General features: G+C 40.4%; 2 protein-coding genes across 2 annotated transcripts; both read left to right on the top strand.

The window, feature by feature from the left end:
* Nucleotides 1-32: 32 nt before the first annotated feature.
* zgc:136908 (uncharacterized protein LOC563679 homolog) lies at nucleotides 33-12,635 on the top strand. The gene is given in 19 exon segments (XM_034239090.1): nucleotides 33-378; nucleotides 705-837; nucleotides 918-1,090; nucleotides 5,037-5,179; nucleotides 5,257-5,387; nucleotides 6,125-6,256; nucleotides 6,359-6,461; nucleotides 6,557-6,695; nucleotides 7,199-7,241; nucleotides 7,243-7,330; nucleotides 7,407-7,519; nucleotides 8,263-8,427; nucleotides 8,993-9,115; nucleotides 9,214-9,426; nucleotides 9,506-9,684; nucleotides 9,771-9,900; nucleotides 10,199-10,357; nucleotides 11,671-11,822; nucleotides 11,919-12,635. Coding segments are annotated over 19 exon segments (2,448 nt in total). The 5' UTR covers nucleotides 33-355; the 3' UTR covers nucleotides 12,025-12,635.
* A 2,730-nt stretch (nucleotides 12,636-15,365) lies between these two features.
* Nucleotides 15,366-18,186, top strand: ndufb7 (NADH:ubiquinone oxidoreductase subunit B7). Its single transcript, XM_034239275.1, has 4 exons — nucleotides 15,366-15,446; nucleotides 15,537-15,669; nucleotides 17,286-17,454; nucleotides 18,027-18,186. The coding sequence occupies exons 2-4, from the start codon at nucleotides 15,558-15,560 to the stop codon at nucleotides 18,112-18,114; spliced, it is 369 nt and encodes a 122-aa protein (XP_034095166.1). The 5' UTR covers nucleotides 15,366-15,446; nucleotides 15,537-15,557; the 3' UTR covers nucleotides 18,115-18,186.
* Nucleotides 18,187-19,852: the final 1,666 nt, after the last annotated feature.

Genomic DNA, 19,852 nt, shown 5'->3' with positions numbered 1-19,852 from the left:
AAATGTCATGCCGCTATATCTGTCCTGGGACTCACTGCAAAGTAAGTGCTTGTGTGCGTATGATTGCACATCATTGGTTCACAAATAAAACAGGGAAGCATATTTATACCTCCACTGACGTATCCCACAAACATGTTGATTCAAGGCAACATAGAAAAAAGAAAAGACTGATCCCTCTACTTGAAAATAAACAAAACCACACCAGGGCAGTTCAGAACCTGAAACCTTTGGCACTTGTCGCAGCTGAAATTGGGTCATACAAGATCAACTCCCACAGTAAACAAGTGCAGACGACAGAGAAGGAGCCGGTCTGAGTGGAGGTTTAGGATATCTGACCAGACAAAGGAGAGCAGTCATGCCCAGCTCAGGAGGAGCAGAGTGAGTACAACTGCTGCGATTGTGTATGCATATTTTAACTAACTCATATATAGTATTTTTGTTTAATTAAAACGTGTAACTTAGAAATTGTGCAGATTGCATGTGCAGTTGATCACGTTTTAAAACAATATAGTCATATTACTTGAAACGTAAAGCTATTGATAAACTATTAGGATCTTTTCATGTGTTTACAGACTATATACTGTAGTTGCTATGTGCAGAGCCAAAGAGTCTAAATTCAGCTCAGTGTCACATGAGGAAATTAGAGCTCCAAGTGTAGAGCCTGCATGATGTGCGAGAGTCATAATGTGTCTCTTGTTTGGAAGTCCAAAGGGAGAAGATTTATCCACTGCCATCCTGAAGCAGAAACACAGACCCAACAGACTCATTGTGGACGAAGTGCTCATTGATCTCAACAAAGCTCACAATGAAGACGGTAGCATCGTCAGCCTGTCACAGGTCAGTGTGTGTGTGGGTGTGGATCTATATCATGTACATCATGTGTATTTTTGTTGAGATGTTTGGTTTGTGCACTATAGGATAAGATGGAGGAGCTGCAGCTGTTCCGGGGGGACACGGTGGTGTTGAAAGGGAGGAAGCGTCGCCAAACGGTGTGCATCGTCCTGACTGATAACACCTGTGGGCAAGAACGAGCCCGCATGAACCGTGTGACGCGCAACAACCTGCGTGTCCGGCTCGGTGATGTCATCAGGTAGATCTTATAGACTGTGACTTTGCGTATGGGGTCAAGGTCCAGGGGTGCAAAGTGTCAGGGGCCCCTCTGGTCGTCTAGCCTTCACCCACAACATTTCACTTAAAGGTGGGGTAGGTAAGTTTGAGAAACCGGCTCGTGATACACTTGTTGTTATATTCCATGGAATGCTTAACATCCCGATAGCAATGAATATCTTAAGTGCTTTGACAAAAAATCCATTAAAAAACGTCATCTGTGGAAGCCGTAGCGCTGTAAAAAGCACGACCAATCATTTTAGCTGGCTAAAGTAACTGGATGGCCTACCTGCCAGTGTTGCCAACTCCATAGTAAGGAAAGTAGCTATTGGCTGTCCGAAAAGTCGCCAGAAGTCGCTAAATGACGTCATCGCCTAATTTGCATATCATGTAATGGCGGCTGTAGGCAAAAAAACGTTCCCAACCCTTCAAGGATCAAAACTTGAAACCACCGGAGTTAAATCCAGACGACAGTAGATCAGAAATGTCTTTGCCTTTTGAGTATGTTTTGGGGTTTTAACATGACAGTTTGGCATAGAAATCCCCCTTACAATAAAGGCAGTATGCCCGTGTGTCATCTCCAATAAATGGCTTCAACCATCCTTTATACTCAGGGTTTGATTCCCACTCCTTTCTGTATTTTTGAGAATACAATTTAGACTGTGCCATGATGTTTAGCTTGTCACAGAGAGGCACACACACAGTGGACGAGGTGATTGAGTGACTGAGGCTGTGTGAGGCAAAGCAAAGCAAAGGCAGTTATTTATTATAGTGTGAAAGTGAGTGAAGAAACATTTACATTCAACATTTAAATCCCGCTCAAAACCAGGACGGCTTGGCAGTTGGCGCATGCGCAATTCATTTGCAGTCTCGACGCGGGGGAGTGTGGTTGTCTCCTCTCTGCTCTGACTGCAGCAGCAGCTCTGCTGCGGCCAGGCAACAGTCAGTCTGAGCGCCTGTGAGTACTATGGGAGGGAGGCGGGGCTCTCGGGCTGTGCAATTAATCGTATTTTAATCGCGATTACGATTATGGTTTGCGACGATTAGGAAAACAGCATAATTGACAAAATACGATTATTTTGCTGGGTGCGCTTTCGCCCCTCCCTAAAAGCCCACTCGGCCACGTGGGAATGACATGTGTTGTGAGTGTTCAGCGCAAGCGAAGATGTCAGAACAAGAGCAGCAACTAGTTAAAAAGAAGGGTCGCGGGGAGATTCCCAGTCGATCGCGAGATGTGTCTAAAAATAGAACAACAATATTCTGTTTTATCGTTAATGTCCTGTAACATAATGTTCCCGTGCCAGAATAATGCACATGAACGCATCAAAGCTTTGTGATTGGCCGGCCTCACCCCATGTGTCCGGGCGTGGCTGGTGAGCAGTGCACTAGTTCGCTGACGTTGTCCGTGTCAACAGCATGGATGGTCAACAGGAGTGACAGTCCGCACACACACAAGACCGCAATTATGGCAGAAGCAAAAAAGCCCAAAATATATAATTTTCACTCCAAGTGGGAGGATCATTATTTTTGTATCTATTCCAATTCAAAGTCCGTCTGTCTCATCTGCAATGCGAGCGTGGCTTTATCGAAGAAGGGTAATTTAGGAGCGGCATTTCAAAACAGTGCACAAACGCTACGAGACGGAATTCCCTCCTAATTCTGCCCTACGCTCCCAAAAGGGGAGGGGCCTGAAAGGACAGCTAAATGCAGCACAGCAGTCAATTTTCACCAGGCTCAACAACAAGAGCAAGGCTGCTACCATAGCATCTTATCGTGTCAGTCACGTTCTTGCGAAACACATGAAGTCTTTCGAAGACGGCGAAGTTGTGAAAGAAGCTTTCCTGGAGGCTGCGACGCGCTTTTGTGGCACAGTAAAAATAATAGCAGCATTTCAACAGGTTTTTGATATAATAAAAACTCAATTTAGATACCGTTATTAATCTGCTGTAAGTTTTAGTTTGTTTGAATTTATTCATGATAATTATTGTACAAAATGGTATAAGAATGCAAACATTAAGATCTGTTCTGTTTAAATTGATTATTGTCTATCAGTTCAGAAACTAGTGTTGCTTGCATCCTATTTTAAAGGCATTTATTTTTATACTCTAATAAAATGCAACAAAAAATGGGTTTGATTCTATTAATGTTGTCTTTTTTATTGCACTGTTGCTGCAGCAGATTACTGTGTAGCTTCAGATCTGAGTTGTCTTATTAGTAAGCCTAATTTATACTTTTGTAGCAACACTATTTTTATATAATGGCAAATAAAGGGTTCTTCAAAGTCTTTTCTTTTTTTCCTGTGTCATATGTGGCAGCACTGCCACAAGTTCCTCTTCAGAGAGGGTCTTCAGTACAGGTGGCAATATTGTCACCTGCCTGCGCTCATCTCTGAAACCAGACCATGTAAACAGGCTGGTATTTCTTGCAAAAAAATCTTTAAGAGATGACATGAGCAGCCCTACCAGCATTTGCCATGGTGGCCTAAACATTTTTATTTGGTCTTAAATTGTAGTTCAACATTTATTTCCTGTTACTTCTGGACCATGACGGTGGGCCAGCCTTCAACGTTTAACTGAGTGGAATATGTTGAATATGTTTTACCAAAATGTTAGCTATATGTTAAGGAGTTTTCAGTAGGTTGTGACAGTGCACTGCAACATGTTTGATTTCATTTATTTTGGTCTAATTTATTTTTATTTATCATATTAATATATGTTTAGTATGGTTTTGGAAGTGCGCTCCAACACATTTATTGATCTTGTTTATTGGTAAAATATTATTTGTTTTAAAGTTCAATAAATGGTCAATGAATAATCGTCAAAATAATCGTGATATCAATTATTGACCAAATAATCGTGATTATGATTTTTGCCATAATCGCACAGCCCTACACGGCAGCACCCGCGGCTCGTTAACTGCAGAACAATGTGAGTCTCCAAACACCAGAAAAGTCGCTAATAACACCATTATAAATCGCTAGATTAGTCGTTAGTCGCTTTTGACACAAATAAGTCGCCGGAGGGTTTGGAAATCCGCCAAATTTAACGAGAAAATCGCCAAGTTGGCAACACTGCTACCTGCCTGTCAGCCTTCCATCTGTGCACAAACTTATCTCGTGCCCTCATTGGTCATGTGCGCGTTCGTGTGTGTTGGAGGAGGGGCTCTGTAAGGAAGTGGCAGATTTTCTCCGGTTGTGTATTTTCAAATTCTAGCGCACTCGAGCTGGTTTCTCCAAAATTACCTACCCCACCCAGCGCCATATAGACTATAGACTTCTATCTATATGGCGCTGACCCCACCTTTTAAAGACAATTACCAACCAGGAAGAGACTTAAAATGACCCCAAAGAAACATACAACTAATTCAAAGAGAAACCAATAGACAACGAACAGACTCAAAAATTACAAAAAGATTCAAACAGCTGCAAAGGGAATTTTGTCTTAACAAAACAAACAAAAAAGATCTACAAAGACACTCAAACCTATTAGCCTACAAGGATACTCCAAAAACTACAAGACACAAACCAACTATGCAGAAATAACCACAATATACACCTCTAAAAACACAGAAATGGCAAAAAAAAAGACCAATAATACAATGATAATTGAAAAGGGACATATAGACAAAAATCTAGATTTAAACCAGCTACAAAGAGACTCCAAAAACTATAACCAACTACCAAAACACATAAAAAGGGTAAAAACTGAAACAAAAAAATAACTTGAAAAGACCATAATAACAAAGAGATCCTAAATATAAACAGGTTTAAAATAATGTATTTGTGTTTCGCTTCTATTGAAAGCTGGGGGAGGCTTTTGCATGTCTGTACCCAGGCCAACATTGTAATCCGCCCCTGGTATGGAGTAACATGTGAGGTTTGACGACAGTATATGAAGTGACCAGGATGTCGATGTGTTTTTTTACAACAGTATTCATGCCTGCCCTGATATCAAGTATGGGAAACGGATCCATGTCCTCCCAATAGATGACACCATTGAGGGCCTGTCTGGAAACCTCTTTGACGTTTTCCTCAAACCGTACTTCCTGGAGTCTTACCGGCCCGTCCATCAAGGTACTGAAACTCCTCTGCTGCTGATGTTACCCTGATCCTCCCCTCTGTATGTGATGACGTTTTACCTGTGTTTCCAGGGGACATCTTCTTGGTGAGGGGGAGCATGAGGGGGGTGGAGTTCAAGGTGGTGGAGACTGATCCCGGCCCTCACTGCATCGTAGCCCCGGACACTGTCATCTACTGCGAGGGAGACCCAATCAAAAGAGAGGTCTGTGACACATCCAGCCTCTTCACCAGCTCTGTACTGTGATCAGGATGTCACTGAGTACATTTACTGCAGTACTTTACTTAAGTACATTTGTTAGGTACTAATACTTTGAGTGTTTTCATTTCCAGCCAGCAAATATTGTACTTTTTACTTCACTTCATGTATTTGCTAACTATTTGTTACTTTGCAGGTAAAATGTTTTAATACAAAATATAACTATGAATTATTATGTTTTTTTTAAAAAGTGTATTAAATGGAACAAACATTAAGTAGATCCAGCTTTTTTAAGGGAGTTGCTGCTTTCCTTTGTCTTATGTGGTGGTAAAAAAGGCATATTACTAATAAAGGACTGGCTTATCTAAAGCCAGTTGAGTAGCACTTGAAATGTTTGGCTCTATGAAACCTGATGTACTTATATGATTCTGTTTTCTTCAAGGTTGTGTCTTCCTGGTCGAATGCACTTATTGTAAGTCGCTTTGGACAAAAGCGTCAGCTAAATGCAATGTAATGTAATATTTGGTTCATTCAAATTTTTTAATTTTTTTCATTCAGAAAATGAATTGGCAGATAAATGGATTAAAACCAACATAATCTTTAGCAAAGTCGCCAAAGTCCTCCAGCCTGGATAGTTTCATGTAACCTTGTATGCATCAGGTGCCGGCCACTGAGCATACACCACGATCATTACAACAAATAAACTCAAACAGGGCTGACTCTTGCGTATCACCCTCTGATAGGATGAGGAAGAGAGCCTTAACGATATCGGCTACGACGACATCGGAGGCTGTCGGAAGCAGCTGGCGCAGATCAAAGAGATGGTGGAGCTTCCTCTCAGACACCCGGGCCTCTTCAAGGCTATAGGAGTGAAGGTGTTGTAGCTTGACCCCATACACTCTGATCTCTGCTTCCTTTTTTATTTGAACATTATTCTTTTTTATTTACTCAAAGTATTCTTCTGTCCTCTCTCTCAGCCCCCCAGAGGGATCCTGCTGTACGGCCCTGCAGGCACAGGGAAGACCCTGGTGGCCCGGGCTGTGGCCAATGAAACTGGGGCCTTTTTCTTCCTCATCAACGGTAAGGTAAATTAGGAAATGACCCTGTTCTTATGTATAGCTCTCTCTGTATAGGAGGAAATGTGTTTAACATGCCGTGCATTATTCTGTGAAAAGGTCCGGAGATCATGAGTAAGCTTGCAGGAGAGTCAGAGAGCAACCTAAGGAAGGCGTTTGAGGAGGCGGAGAAGAACGCTCCGGCCATCATCTTTATTGATGAGCTGGACTCCATCGCTCCTAAGAGAGAGAAGGTGAACAATAGATAGGAAGTGGCTGTGTCTGCAGTCAGTGTACAGAAACTCTATCAAGTTCACCACCAAGCTGTGTGTGTGTGTGTGTGTGTGTGTGTGTGTGTGTGTGTGTGAGGTGTGTGTGTGTGTGTGTGTGGTGTGTGTGTGTGTGTGTGTGTGTGTGTGTGTGTGTGTGTGTGTGTGTGTGTGTGTGTGTGTGTGTGTGTGTGTGTGTGTGTGTGTGTGTGTGTGTGTGTGTGTGTGTGTGTGTGTGTGTGTGTGTGGTGTGTGTGTGTGTGTGTGTTGTGTGTGATGTGTGTGTGTGTGTGTGTGGTGGTGTGTTGTGTGTGTGTTGTGTGGTGTGTGTTGGTGTGTGTGTGTGTGTGTGTGGTGGTGTGTGGGTGTGTGTGTGGTGTGGTGTGTGTGTGTGTGTGTGTGTAGTGTGTGTTGTGTGTGTGTGTGGTGTGTGTGTGTGTGTTGGTGTGTGTGTGTGTGTGTGTGTGTTGTGTGTGTGTGTGTCTCGACCCCCTGGTGAAGTGGAGCGGCGTATAGTCTCGCCGCTCCTGACCCTGAATGGATGGCCTGAAGCAAAGAGCTCATGTAGTCCGTCATGGCAGCCACAACCGACCAAACAGCATTGACCCTGCTCTGAGACGCTTTGGTCAGGACAGCAACATAAACAATCATATACACACATAAACACAGATGCATTTACAAATGGTGACGTCTCTCTCCAGGCAGGTTTGACCGGGAGATTGACATTGGAATCCCTGATTCCACCGGCAGACTGGAGATCCTGCAGATTCACACCAAAAACATGAAGCTCGGGGACGACATTGACATGGAGAGGGTGAGAGAGAGTAGCAGCCCGGGCCAAGACAAACTGACAGTTGATCATTCTTCAACTATTTTGATGGTCAAAGCTTAAAAAAATTAAATGTTTACGTAGATCTGGACTAATATTTCTGATGATTTGCTTCTTTTTTGTCTTATGTGACAGCAAATTGAGTGCTTTTTGGTTTTGGGATGTTATTAAATTGACGAGAACACTAAAGATATTACTGGGCATATTAATGGATAGTGAAAATAATTGTTAGGTACATAATTAGTTACAGAATTACATTTTGTCCACAGCCCCTTCATTTTAAAGATTGTTATTTTTTTATAAACTGTATTATAATATATTTTTCATGCAAATAAAAATGTAACAATATTCTTTCAGATAAAACATATGGGAGTCAATTAAAAAAGTGATTCAATTAAAGTACATTTCTTTAATTCTAAGAAAAACCCAGCTTAGCAACATAACATTTACATGAATTCCAGTGCACTCCTGTAAACTTTATATTATATAAGAAGTTGGAATTGTGACTTTCTCTACAAATATGTTGTTCTCATTAATGAATGTTTAAATGTTAAACTTCTTGCAATAACAGATTCAATTGAGTTCAGTCAGACAGCCCAGTTCCATCAAATGATGTCTAATTTTAGAGTTAAAAAACAAACACCCCCATCTGGTTGCATGCACCTACATTTTGAAACGCATATGTGCTACTTAATGAGTTAATAATAAAATCCCTAAACCTTTTTCAGATTGCGAAAGAGACCCACGGTCATGTAGGCGCTGACATGGCTGCTCTGTGCTCTGAAGCTGCTCTGCAAGCTATCCGCAAGAAGCTGACCCTCATCGACCTGGAGGATGATACCATCGATGCAGACCTGCTCAACTCACTGGCTGTCACCATGGACGACTTCCAGGTACACACGCAATTTACACCAACACGCATACACATTTTTGCTCATCCAAAAATAGAATGGGTTATTTAAGTTTAAGTTCTGTTACAGTCATTCCTGCCAAGAGTACAGATGTTAGAGACCCAACAACTCTGACCAATCAGAACAACGGGTCTTTTCCAAAAGAGGGCCTTAAAGAGACAGGCGCTCAAATAACATAAAACATTAAGGCAAAACTTAAATGACGACTTTAATGAAGTGTATTATGTCAACCAATTTCACATAACTGTAAAAGGTTAGTTAAAAGCACCTAACATTTTCTATTTAAATGTAATATTACTGCTTCCAACCAGTAATATGTGATATCTGTTGACATTTAATTAAAGTCACTGTTTCAGTTGTTCAGTGCATGCTCTAGTAGTAGAAAATGCAAATGCAATACAAAAGAAACTGAAATTAGCATTAATGCCTCCAAGAACGCAAGTGTGCACCTTGTGTACAACCACACTTAATGTAAATGTTTTGTAATGATACATAAATAAAGAGTGATGCATTTCCGCTCCCTGACGTTTATCATGTCCTCTCTCAGTGGGCGCTGAGTCAGAGCAACCCCTCGGCTCTGAGAGAGACTGTTGCAGAGGTGCCTCAGGTGAACTGGGAGGACGTTGGAGGACTGGACGAGGTCAAGAGAGAACTGCAAGAGCTTGTTCAGGTGAGAGACACTCACACACTCACACAAGCATGTTATGTGCATACCTACAAACAAAAGCCCCATCGGGGGTCCTTCTATCTCCACCTTGCTCTCCTCAGTACCCTGTGGAGTATCCAGACAAGTTCCTGAAGTTTGGTATGACTCCGTCTCGGGGAGTGTTGTTCTACGGCCCTCCAGGCTGCGGGAAAACTCTGCTGGCTAAGGCCATCGCCCACGAGTGCCAAGCTAACTTCATCTCCATCAAAGGACCCGAGATGCTCACCATGTGGTTTGGAGAATCTGAGGCCAATGTCAGAGACGTGTTTGATAAGGTGAGAGCAGAAAAAGGAAAATGAGGCATTCTGGGATCATTCATTTCACACTCTAACTTGTAACCCCCTCTGCCTACAGGCCAGACAGGCAGCCCCCTGCATCTTGTTTTTTGATGAGTTGGACTCTATTGCCAAATCCAGAGGAGGGGGAGCAGGGGATGGAAGCGGTGCAGCTGACAGAGTCATCAACCAGATACTCACAGAGATGGACGGCATGTCGGACAAGAAGAATGTTTTCATTATTGGAGCCACGAACAGGTGCACATGTGGGAGTTTTGTGTTCAGGGATTGTTAGCACATAGAAAGTCCTGATCTCACTTCCTGTACTCCTGTCTTCCCACCAGGCCAGACATCATTGACAGTGCCATCCTGCGGCCGGGTCGTTTGGACCAGCTCATCTACATCCCGCTGCCGGACAAAGCGTCTCGCACAGCAATCCTGAACGCCAACCTTCGCAAGTCTCCTATTGCAAAAGTTAGTGATACACACATACAGAGATTAATTACTTTCTTATCTACACAACATGGAAGCACAATCTGCGTTTGTATATCAGCCAATCAGTTTACCTGTGTCTGGTGAAGATCATGGGCTAGATTTGTTCTTAAGCCTAAGAACAGAGCCAATAGGAGGTGAAGAAGTCTAGTTTTCTCTCAAACTGCTTGAAAGACAGTTATTATGATTTTTTTGTCCAATAATGACAAAAATAAACTGTCTACTCCAGAGGCACGTTCCCATTCTACATCTTCCTCTCTTCTTCCTCTCCTTCCTGTAGGATGTGAACCTGGACTTCCTTTCTGGCATCACTGAGGGTTTCTCTGGAGCAGACCTGACAGAGATCTGCCAGCGGGCCTGTAAGATGGCCATCCGTGAGGCCATCGAGGCCGAGATCAAGGCTGAGCGCGAGAGGCAGAACCGACCCGGCGTCCCCATGGTCAGACTGTCAGGCTGGTGGCTACAGCTGCATGCTTGATCCTACACCATACTATAATATGTTAAGCAGGAGAACAATAACTGGTGTAGTGGCCGATTATGCAAAATAGAATGTTCAAAGGCCACTTAATCTACGAGTCGAATTCGAGTATTGACTCGCGTACATTTAAGAAATCCAAATACCTTGCGCGTTCCATTCAAGTGCTTTATTAGAAAGTTCACTGGATCAGCTGGCAACCCACTGCCGACTTGCAACATTTGCACGGCATTTAAATTAAATAAACAAACAAATCCAACAAGCGCACGGATGTGTGCGGTCAAAAACTTTTTCCGACTTTCTTCTCTCTAGACTTCCTGCTGTGTCACGCTGGCAGCGTCATTTATACCTGAGAATGCGCACTACATTCTACTTTCTATAAATAATAACAAAACATAAAACTAGAGCAGTCCATAAGCTAAACAAAACATTACAAAAACAGTATAATTATCGTTCATAGTTTTTCAGTTCATTTGAGTTAACTTAAAAGAATATTCAATTGGCTCATCAAACCATAATTAATTACCATTCAATAATGTGCCTAAAAGGCTCTTAAAACTGGGTTCTGTGACTTTGGTAACACTTTCTATGACCCACATGTCTGTAATGCACTATACATCTATAATCCCTTCAACTGCTCAAAGCACTGTGTATTTTATAGTTGTAAGCACTCGTAAATATTCATAATTCTTTATTAAAAAAATTATAATAACATACTATAATGTATGATTATAATGTCTTATGAGGTGAAATGTCATAAAGCGTTATAACTGTTGGTCTCTGCAAAGATCAGGGGTTCTTGCTAATTCCCATGGTTGTAATCAATCAATTAATAATATTTTAATAAAAATCATAATCACTATAATCACGTTTTAATGTTATCATATGTTACTCAGCTCATTGTTTGCTTTAAGTGAAGTAAAAATTACAAGTATTGTTATTGTATAGAATTAAGGATTTTTTTTCCCCTTAATTTTAACTAAACAATGACCAGAGTATCTGGCATTATAACATTAATAATAATACTCTATACTATATATAGTATTACAAATACTGTTATACAATTATTGCTATAAATCATTATGAATGTTTATGAGTGATAAAAGTTATAATTATACTGTGTACTATAGGAAGATCATAATGTGTTATAAGTATGTTTATTATAGAATTAGGTGTCATAGAAAGCGTAAGCGTGACCTGTGGGTTTTGTTACTTTCAGCCTTTGGACTGGGAACACACACACACACACACTCATTGCGTTTTTTCTCTGCCTGCAGGATGAAGACTTTGATCCAGTCCCAGAGATCAGGAAGGACCACTTTGAGGAGGCGATGCGATTCGCTCGTCGCTCTGTCAGTGACAATGACATCCGCAAATATGAAATGTTTTCTCAAACTCTGCAGCAGAGCCGGGGTTTTGGAAACTTCAGGTACATTTTTATGAATACAATTCATTTGTCACACAATCAAATGTAGTCGTGGATTCTTCTACAGATATTTGAAGTATTTATTTGTATCCCTTCTAGGTTCCCCTCTGCTACGGGTACCCGGTCTGGAGGTCAGGGGTCAGACTCTGGGTCAGGGGGGCCGGGACTGCAAAGTGAGGAAAGCAATGATGATCTCTATCAGTGACAGAGTTGGGAAGTAGTGGAGTACAAATACTTTGTTACTGTACTTAAGTACATTTTTCTGGCATCACTACTTTACTCCACTACTTATTTTTCTGACGACTTTTTACTTTTACTTCTTACATTTTCAACACAAAGCTGTACTTTCTACTTCTTATATTTTCAAAACAGGCTTGTTACTTTAGTTTTAATCTGCGTTTGGTGGTGTGATCATTATTATTTAGAGTCATTGCGTGACTATTGATTTGAACACGATCCATGTATCCATCATTTCCTGGTCTTCTCTAAACAAGAGGGACCAATGAGAATGGCAGACATTAGGGAGGAAGCGTAAGAGGCAGAGTTGTCGCAAGTTAGCGACAAGCGGAGATATTAATCTCCCTCACCCATGGCCATACAGTATTTGAGGGTGATGCTCGAAATGATCGGCATCAGAAGCGATTCCTGGCGATGTGTGGTTCAGGAAACTATTGTTACGCTGATGTGTTCAGCTACAATGTTACTTCATGTTAATTTGTTTGGTTTTCGAAGACACGGACACAAATACACACACAAATACTGAGTTGGGTTGTTTATTAATTGATCCAACAATTTTAAATAAAGTTCACTATATAACTTGTTTCAATTCAGTTTTTTTTAAAGCATTACCATAATAATTGTTGTGTTGTTTCCAAGGAACAGGTAGAGTCACCTTAGAATCTACAATGTATAGGCTGTAGTGCGAGAGATAGGGAGTCGAAGGCGGTGCAATGGAGGTGCAAAAGGGTAATTTATTAGAGTGTAGAAAAGGACATGTTGTCCGGTTGCAGTCCGGGAAGAAGAGAAAGAGCCAGGAGGGCACACAACATATATAGATAACAACACATATATGTCCGTGTGGAAACAATAGCCCCAACTGTAGTTCCATGTATGAATTATGTCCCAGTGTATTAATAGGTGGTCACCACAAGGCGTTTATTTCCCTGCTTTGTTTTTCTTTGCTTGTTTTCTAAATGTGTGTTGTTCAGTGTTGAAACATTCATTAGCTAACAATGACATTATTACAATTTGAAATAGAAGATCTTTAATGTTCTATTAATATAAAGTGAGGTCCAGTTACCATCTCTGCTAATAGGCAACAGGTGAGGGACATATATTTATTATCTGTAAATGAACACACCTGGGGCCTATACTACGAAGCTGGTTCAACCTAACCTGGATATGTTTGAGTTAGCCGGTTGGCCTAATCCAAAACATACGCGCTCTCGCTAAACTGTAATTCGACGCGGGTTATCACGTGGATCGCTCAAGCCGTTTCCTATCTAGTTAGGTGCGCGTTCAGATGAAAGGGGTGGTATCTGGAGCATTCGACCAATCACAAACATGGAGAAGCGTACTGACAGCGCAGCGTCATACTTCCTGAATGAAAAGTGAACTTTAATACTAGTCAAAAATGAAGAAGTTAAACTTTAAACATCCATGACTGAAACACTTTATCCAGGATAAAAGCCACATAGTTGCACCTGAAAGGTGAATACAGCTGGCAAAAGAAAAAGTGTTTGAATGCGTACATTAACAGGTTTATGATATCACTGCCCCATCTAAAACACGATTTGACTTTAATTACATTTGTCTCGAGTGTTTCGTCAACTTAATGTGTTGCTTAAAATAATACTTCTGCATACAGTAGGCCTATGTGACACTGTGAGTGTTGCACGGCCCGATACGGCTCAGCTGACTCAGATAAGAAAATATATGATACATTATGAAGTGATATGCCGCGGACTGTACTTAATGTTACTTTGATCCGGTTACGTATGTTGTGGCAGATATTTAAGTAAGCTTTCTTAACGCTAATGTTATAATAGTCAGATTGCTCTGAAGATGGGAGGTGATATTCTATTAATGTTCACGTTCACACAGTCGGTGATTTTTGCCGGCCGTCTTTCCTGCGATGGCAGCTTTTCTGTATTTCCTTTCTCCTGTAATATGACTTGATCGCTTTAAACTCCGCACACTGAGCTCTGATTGGTCAGCAGGCAGTGCTTTCACTGAGTTGAGCTCTTAGCCTGCAACCTAACCTGGTCCCGACCAGGTTAGCCGCTAAGCATAAGTTACCATGGAGATCTAGCCTGCTAAAAAGAGAACCAGCTTCGTAGGACTGGAAAGCCGGAGTTTTCCCTGAATTTAGCCGGCTAAGCGAAAATCCTGCTTCGTATACCCCCCTGGTATTAACACACAATGACACTATGATGGAGCAAATAATAAGCATTAACTTCACATCATATATTTTCCATAACTATTTTAGTTTTGTGTGTAAAGGAAATAAAATCTTTGTGAAACGCCTATGGAGTTAGGGTTTAGCTAATAAAGGAATATTTATGCATAATGTCATATTGCAGTTGATTCTAAGGGCTTGTGGCTTTTCCATTATATGTTTAATCAGATGTTGTTTATAAGAGAAGCCTAAATTATCCTGCTGTTTCCCTCCTTATCAAAATTACAGTTTTTTGATCGCCAACGGAGCCCTGCGCCCCCCCCCCCCGAAATTCAAGGTGTTTTTGAGCAACAAAAAAAGTTTAATTTTGTTTTTTAAATATATATATATATAGCACCAAATTGCAACTAATCTATATCTCCTGACACTTTTCACATTGAACATGTGCTCTTTTATTAAATAAACTAAACGCTTTCATTTTAAGTTGTGAGTTTAGTGCTTTTGACCCTAAGAAACACTGATGCATTAATCCACAGCTCTGCTCCAGAGGATTTAAAAAATATATATCCCAATGCCACCCCCCCCCCCCCAGCAGTAAACCTAGGAGAAACACTGGTATGACCTTATATGATTTTTATAAACAACAATTTTATGTGGCATTTGCTATCATGACATTTTCCCTTAAGTAGCCTACAGTCTACAGTCAGACGTCTTATCATTATCAATCGATATGATAGGTAGGTATAGGTATAGGTATAGGTAGGTAGGTAGGTAGGTAGGTAGGTAGGTAGATAGGTAGGTAGGTAGGTAGGTAGGTAGGTAGGTAGGTAGGTAGGTAGGTAGGTAGGTAGGTAGGTATTGAAATGAAATTACAAGTTCCCGTATCAGGGGTGCTTAAAACACGCGCACATACACAACTGTTCGCAAAGAAAAAAAACAAGCAATATAAGACAAAAACAAGAAGAAAAGGGCAAGACAGTTAAAGTGTTTTGATGAATAAATAAATCGCATGTACGATATAAAAAACAAGGCAGTTGTATAATATGACAGTTAATATTTATTCTATCAAGATTTTGCATTAGTAGTGAACACCACTTTTAGAAAACAAGTTTCTAACATCACCAGCCCCCTGCCAGCGGAACCTTTGTCACTTGGCAAGAGGGGAAGTGTTTCTGGGAGGGACCTCTCCGCTGTTTATTTCCGGTGAAAGGCGGAGGTGGCTTGTGGAGGTGACCGAATGGCAGACAGCTGAATAATTTTGGAAATAAAATATTAACACTGAGCAGAAGTAAACTAAATATATCATTTTTTGTTGATAGTGTATAATCATCGTTGTTGCCATGGGAGCTCACCTGGTAAGACGGTATGTCACCGAGACGGACACCGAGCCGGACCCGACCAAGAAGTACGAGTTCGACCCCCAGTTCGGCTTTGAAGAGAGGGAAGCGAGAGGTTTGTCACCTTAATGCACCATACAGTGTGTTTATAAACACCTGGAGATAAACAGAGTCCATTGTCCTCGTATCTCAGCTCGTCTTATGTTAGCCGAGCTAGGGTCGAGCTAATGACAGCGTTAGCTTTAGGCTAACTGAGGTGCTCAGTGTCAAACTGCTGCAGATCTGTGCTCACTTTGTGCTGCTTTCCACCATAGGCTCCTGTTTTACATGCATTATATCGATATTATAGTTTTATTCTTACATGCTGTAACTGTTATACTCTCAAATATTGGGATATTTGTATATGCTATCCCTAATTATTTCAAATATTTAGTGACATACCTGTCTTGATGAATGTTTATTTATACATTGTCAGTGACCATACATATTTTTAAGAAACCACAAAGGAGCAAAACACATTTAACATGAAGAACGACTGACCAAAACAATACACAAATCCAAAAACACGTCAACACAATTTAGGCAAAACTACAAAGTCACTCCCACAACAAAAGACAACAGTTAAACCATTGAGAAATTCACTATAAACACGTTGCACTGTTCATTAAAAGCCCTAACCTGAATTCTATATTGATATTTACAGATTGGCTGTTGCAGTAAATCAGGGGCAAAATCATTGTTATCTGAGAACACAAATACATATATAGAACGTAGCACATATGATGCAGCTTCTGTTGTTTTTAAAAGTCACACATAATCAAGAATGTCAATATTCATATGCTATGTTTATACTAAATTGGCAGTGAACTCTATCTTTTATGCAAAGTAAGGTGTATATATAAGAACTACATTGATGGCTTTTGTTCAGAAAGTTGGTGTAAGTGAACCTGACTTAAAAAAAGTCCCCTTTTACATAGACCATTTACAATCTAGATTGAGTATGTTTTATTGAAATGGCACTGTGGCATGAATGTGTTTAATAGTGTCTTGTATTTGTAAATGAGGGTTCTAAAAAAACTTCAGTATAATAATTAAAATGTACAGCCTTAAGCCTAGGAGCATAACGGGCTCTGTATTTGGACCACCCTTAAAGGTCACCTATTAAGCAAAATCCACTTTTTCATGTCTTTTATACATCAATATGTGTCCCCTCTGTGTTAAGAGATTGTGAAAGTTTCAGGAAAAAAGATTCTCTCTTTTTTTGTCCTGATCCATTAATTTATATAAAAACCTGTCTGAAAATGAGCTGATCAGATTTTGGCCACTTTATGATGTCATAACGATTTTTTTGGCTTGTGCAACCATTAGCCAATCACCCCCCCCCCCCTTATCACCTGAATCTCCTCATAGAGCACCTTTGTGTTATTTTTAACCAAATCTCTCTCCGAGGGGCGTGGGGAGTGGCTCCTTATTTTTATCTAAAGTCACAGACACAGAATCAGCACTTTTGATACAGGGCTGAAACAGAGGGGATGATGGGATGCTACAATGATCTGTTTGGTATTTTGAGCCAAACACTTCAGAGACATGTTTTGCATATATCTGAGACCTATAATATATTGATGAAAAACAGTATAATAGGGGACCTTTAAGACTCCCAAAGTAAATTATATAGTAACATCAGGTGCTTGAATTGTAAGATGACCATGAAAATGTGTATACCTTTGCCAGAGATGGTAGCCACCCAGGATCAGATGAACTTGGCCCAGCTGCCTCTGGAGCAGAGGGACTACTGTGCCCAGCACCTCCTGAAGTTCATGAAGTGCAAGAGGGACACCTGGCCCAACTTCCTGGCCTGCAAGGATGAGAGACACGACTGGGACTACTGCGAACACCAGGAGTAAGTGCAGACAGCCGAGTAGAGTTTTGACATTTAAAAGGTCGGGGTTAGGCGCTCTTAGCAGACTCACAAATATAACCAATGAAACTGGGCCTCTAGATCTAGTCCTTTAATTCCAAATTTGAAAAATACAATACATTTGTTTTCAGTGATAGCACAGGAAAACCCAAACTAATGAAACTGTCTGTTTTATGGCCTTTATATATACAGTTTTACTTTGTTTCAACAAGGTCGAGTTAGTAGCTGTTATGGTGCTTTAAATGGTATCACACATCTATGCTTCTTTAACAGTTTGTCAATTGTAGCTGTTAACATTTACATTTTTGTGAGCATTATAAGGACTTCTCATCGATATTTGTGATCTTATTGGCTAATTTCCCTTTTTTGAAATCACAAAAAACTCCATGTTTTTTTTTTCAAACTTTTGACAGTTTGCTACTAACAATAATATTTAATTATAAACCTCTTCTAATCTACATCTTTAGTTTCAGTTTTGAGAGTAAAACGTAAATCTTGAGATGATATTGACCCACCTTGTCATAACCATGCTCTCTGTGGTTTTCTGTCTCCAGCTACGTGATGCGTATGAAGGAGTACGAGAGAGAGAGGAGGCTCCAGCTGAGGAAGAAAAGAATCCAGTCTCAGCCTGAAGCTGCATGATCACAGCTGATGCTTCTTCTCTGTATATATGTGCCGCTGTCCACAATAAACACGATTGTTTAACCTCTACAATCCTCAGTCTTATTATTGTTAAAACATACAGTAATCCTCTGGATCAGTGGTTCCCAAGGCCAGGCCTCAGATGATTTGAGGCCAAATATCATATTTAGACTTTTTTTTTTTTTACATAACGCAATATATTGTCACTAAAAGCCTTGTCTCACATTACAATAAAATATAAAAATAATTGATTAATTAATTTGAATAAAAATTCAAGTTAGTATTAAAGGCATAAAAAGACAGAAATGTATAATTCTTTCTATAGAAATGTTTCTTCTGCCCGTAAAGTGTCCAAACCAGGCTTTTCTGGATAAGCGCATTTTTAAAACATAGTCATTGTCCATGCCGGTTTCAGTTGGATTATTTGTCACAGTTGCTCCGATCAGATCGGTCTCCTCCATTTTGTAGATTATTTACGACTTTTGAATCCACATAAACACATCGGCAAAATCCGGCTTACTTTGAGCATGTGTTTTAAACAGTTTAATCCCTTTGTGAATTGTTTCCACTTGTGCCGTCCTTTAATTTCTTCATACAGTGGGAATCCAAATGAATTAATCCTGAGTCCAATAACCATCAAAGTCACTCCAATAGTGCTCCTTAATTACGCTTTCATCCTCCTTTAACAAAATACTTCAGTCATCCAGTTTGTGACAGCAGTTGTAGCATTTTTGAGACTTTTAAACTTTAATTACCGCTGTTGCCCCCCCCCCCCCCCCCCTTGTGTGTGTGTGTGTGTGGGGGGGGGGGCACAACTTCCAACAGGAGTCATTTGGGGGGGCTCTTGGGAAAAAGGTTGGGAACCCCTGCTCTGGATGATGTCACTATAAAGTCACTATGTGCAACCTTTATTTACCTAAGAGCGTTTGATGGAGGTTTTGACCTGATTCAGGAAATGGTTTAAATGTCCTCTCCTTTTTGATCTTGTCCAGGATTTGTCCTTTGTACTTTTGTTAGAACCCATGTTTACCAGAACATGAATATCTTAACATTTTGATTATGCAAGTAAATATAATGTATTTGTCGGCAAAAGAGAGATTATCCGTCCATTGAACCCAATAAAGACTATAAAAATAACCTTGAACACTAGAACTTGGAGAATGATATTGGATGCATTCAGCTGCTTAATGGCCTAAATAAGATGCCTTTTGATTTTCCTGTAAGACCAGTTCTTACATTCTGTAAAATCACGTTACCTTCAAGTTTATTTAAAATTACCACGTTTTTTCTTCTTGTAACATGTTTTGGTAGGATCTCCAATGTTTGTGCGTGTCCCAGAGCTTACACATCACAACACCTGCCCTATAATGATAAGGGGGTGTTACCTTTCCTTTATTATCAAGAGGGATTCTTCATTCAGTGCGCCTGGGTACGAGTAGATAACGATTATAAAGGACGTTTGATGTATTTGGAGTGTTATTTTCTTTCCTACCTAAAATATACATTTAATAAATATCGAAATGCAAGTCCATCACCATTTTATCATAAAGAAACATTGTTTGTATGACTCGAGGTATTCACGTTTCTGTTTTGTAACCAAAAAGCACTCAGTTGTTCCTATCTGACCATTTCTATTTACATTTGAACCCAAACTAAGCCCATCAAATCTGTCAGACTCTGCACTCTGCAGTGCATTCGTGTAAAAAGCTCAAGGATAACCACACTGGTATAAATACAC

The sequence above is a fragment of the Gymnodraco acuticeps genome, unplaced genomic scaffold (genome assembly GCF_902827175.1).
Source record: "Gymnodraco acuticeps unplaced genomic scaffold, fGymAcu1.1, whole genome shotgun sequence".
Lineage (NCBI taxonomy): Eukaryota > Metazoa > Chordata > Actinopteri > Perciformes > Bathydraconidae > Gymnodraco > Gymnodraco acuticeps.
The sequence above is the reverse complement of the archived record's forward strand: the minus strand, read 5'-3'. Positions and strand labels throughout refer to the sequence as shown.

Bases quoted from the DNA above. Each gene is read 5' to 3' on its own strand.
- ndufb7 (XM_034239275.1), top strand. From the start codon at position 15,558: ATGGGAGCTCACCTGGTAAGACGGTATGTCACCGAGACGGACACCGAG. The intron at 15,670-17,285 runs GTTTGTCACCTT...TACCTTTGCCAG, and splicing joins TGAAGAGAGGGAAGCGAGAG to AGATGGTAGCCACCCAGGAT. The intron at 17,455-18,026 runs GTAAGTGCAGAC...TTCTGTCTCCAG, and splicing joins GACTACTGCGAACACCAGGA to CTACGTGATGCGTATGAAGG.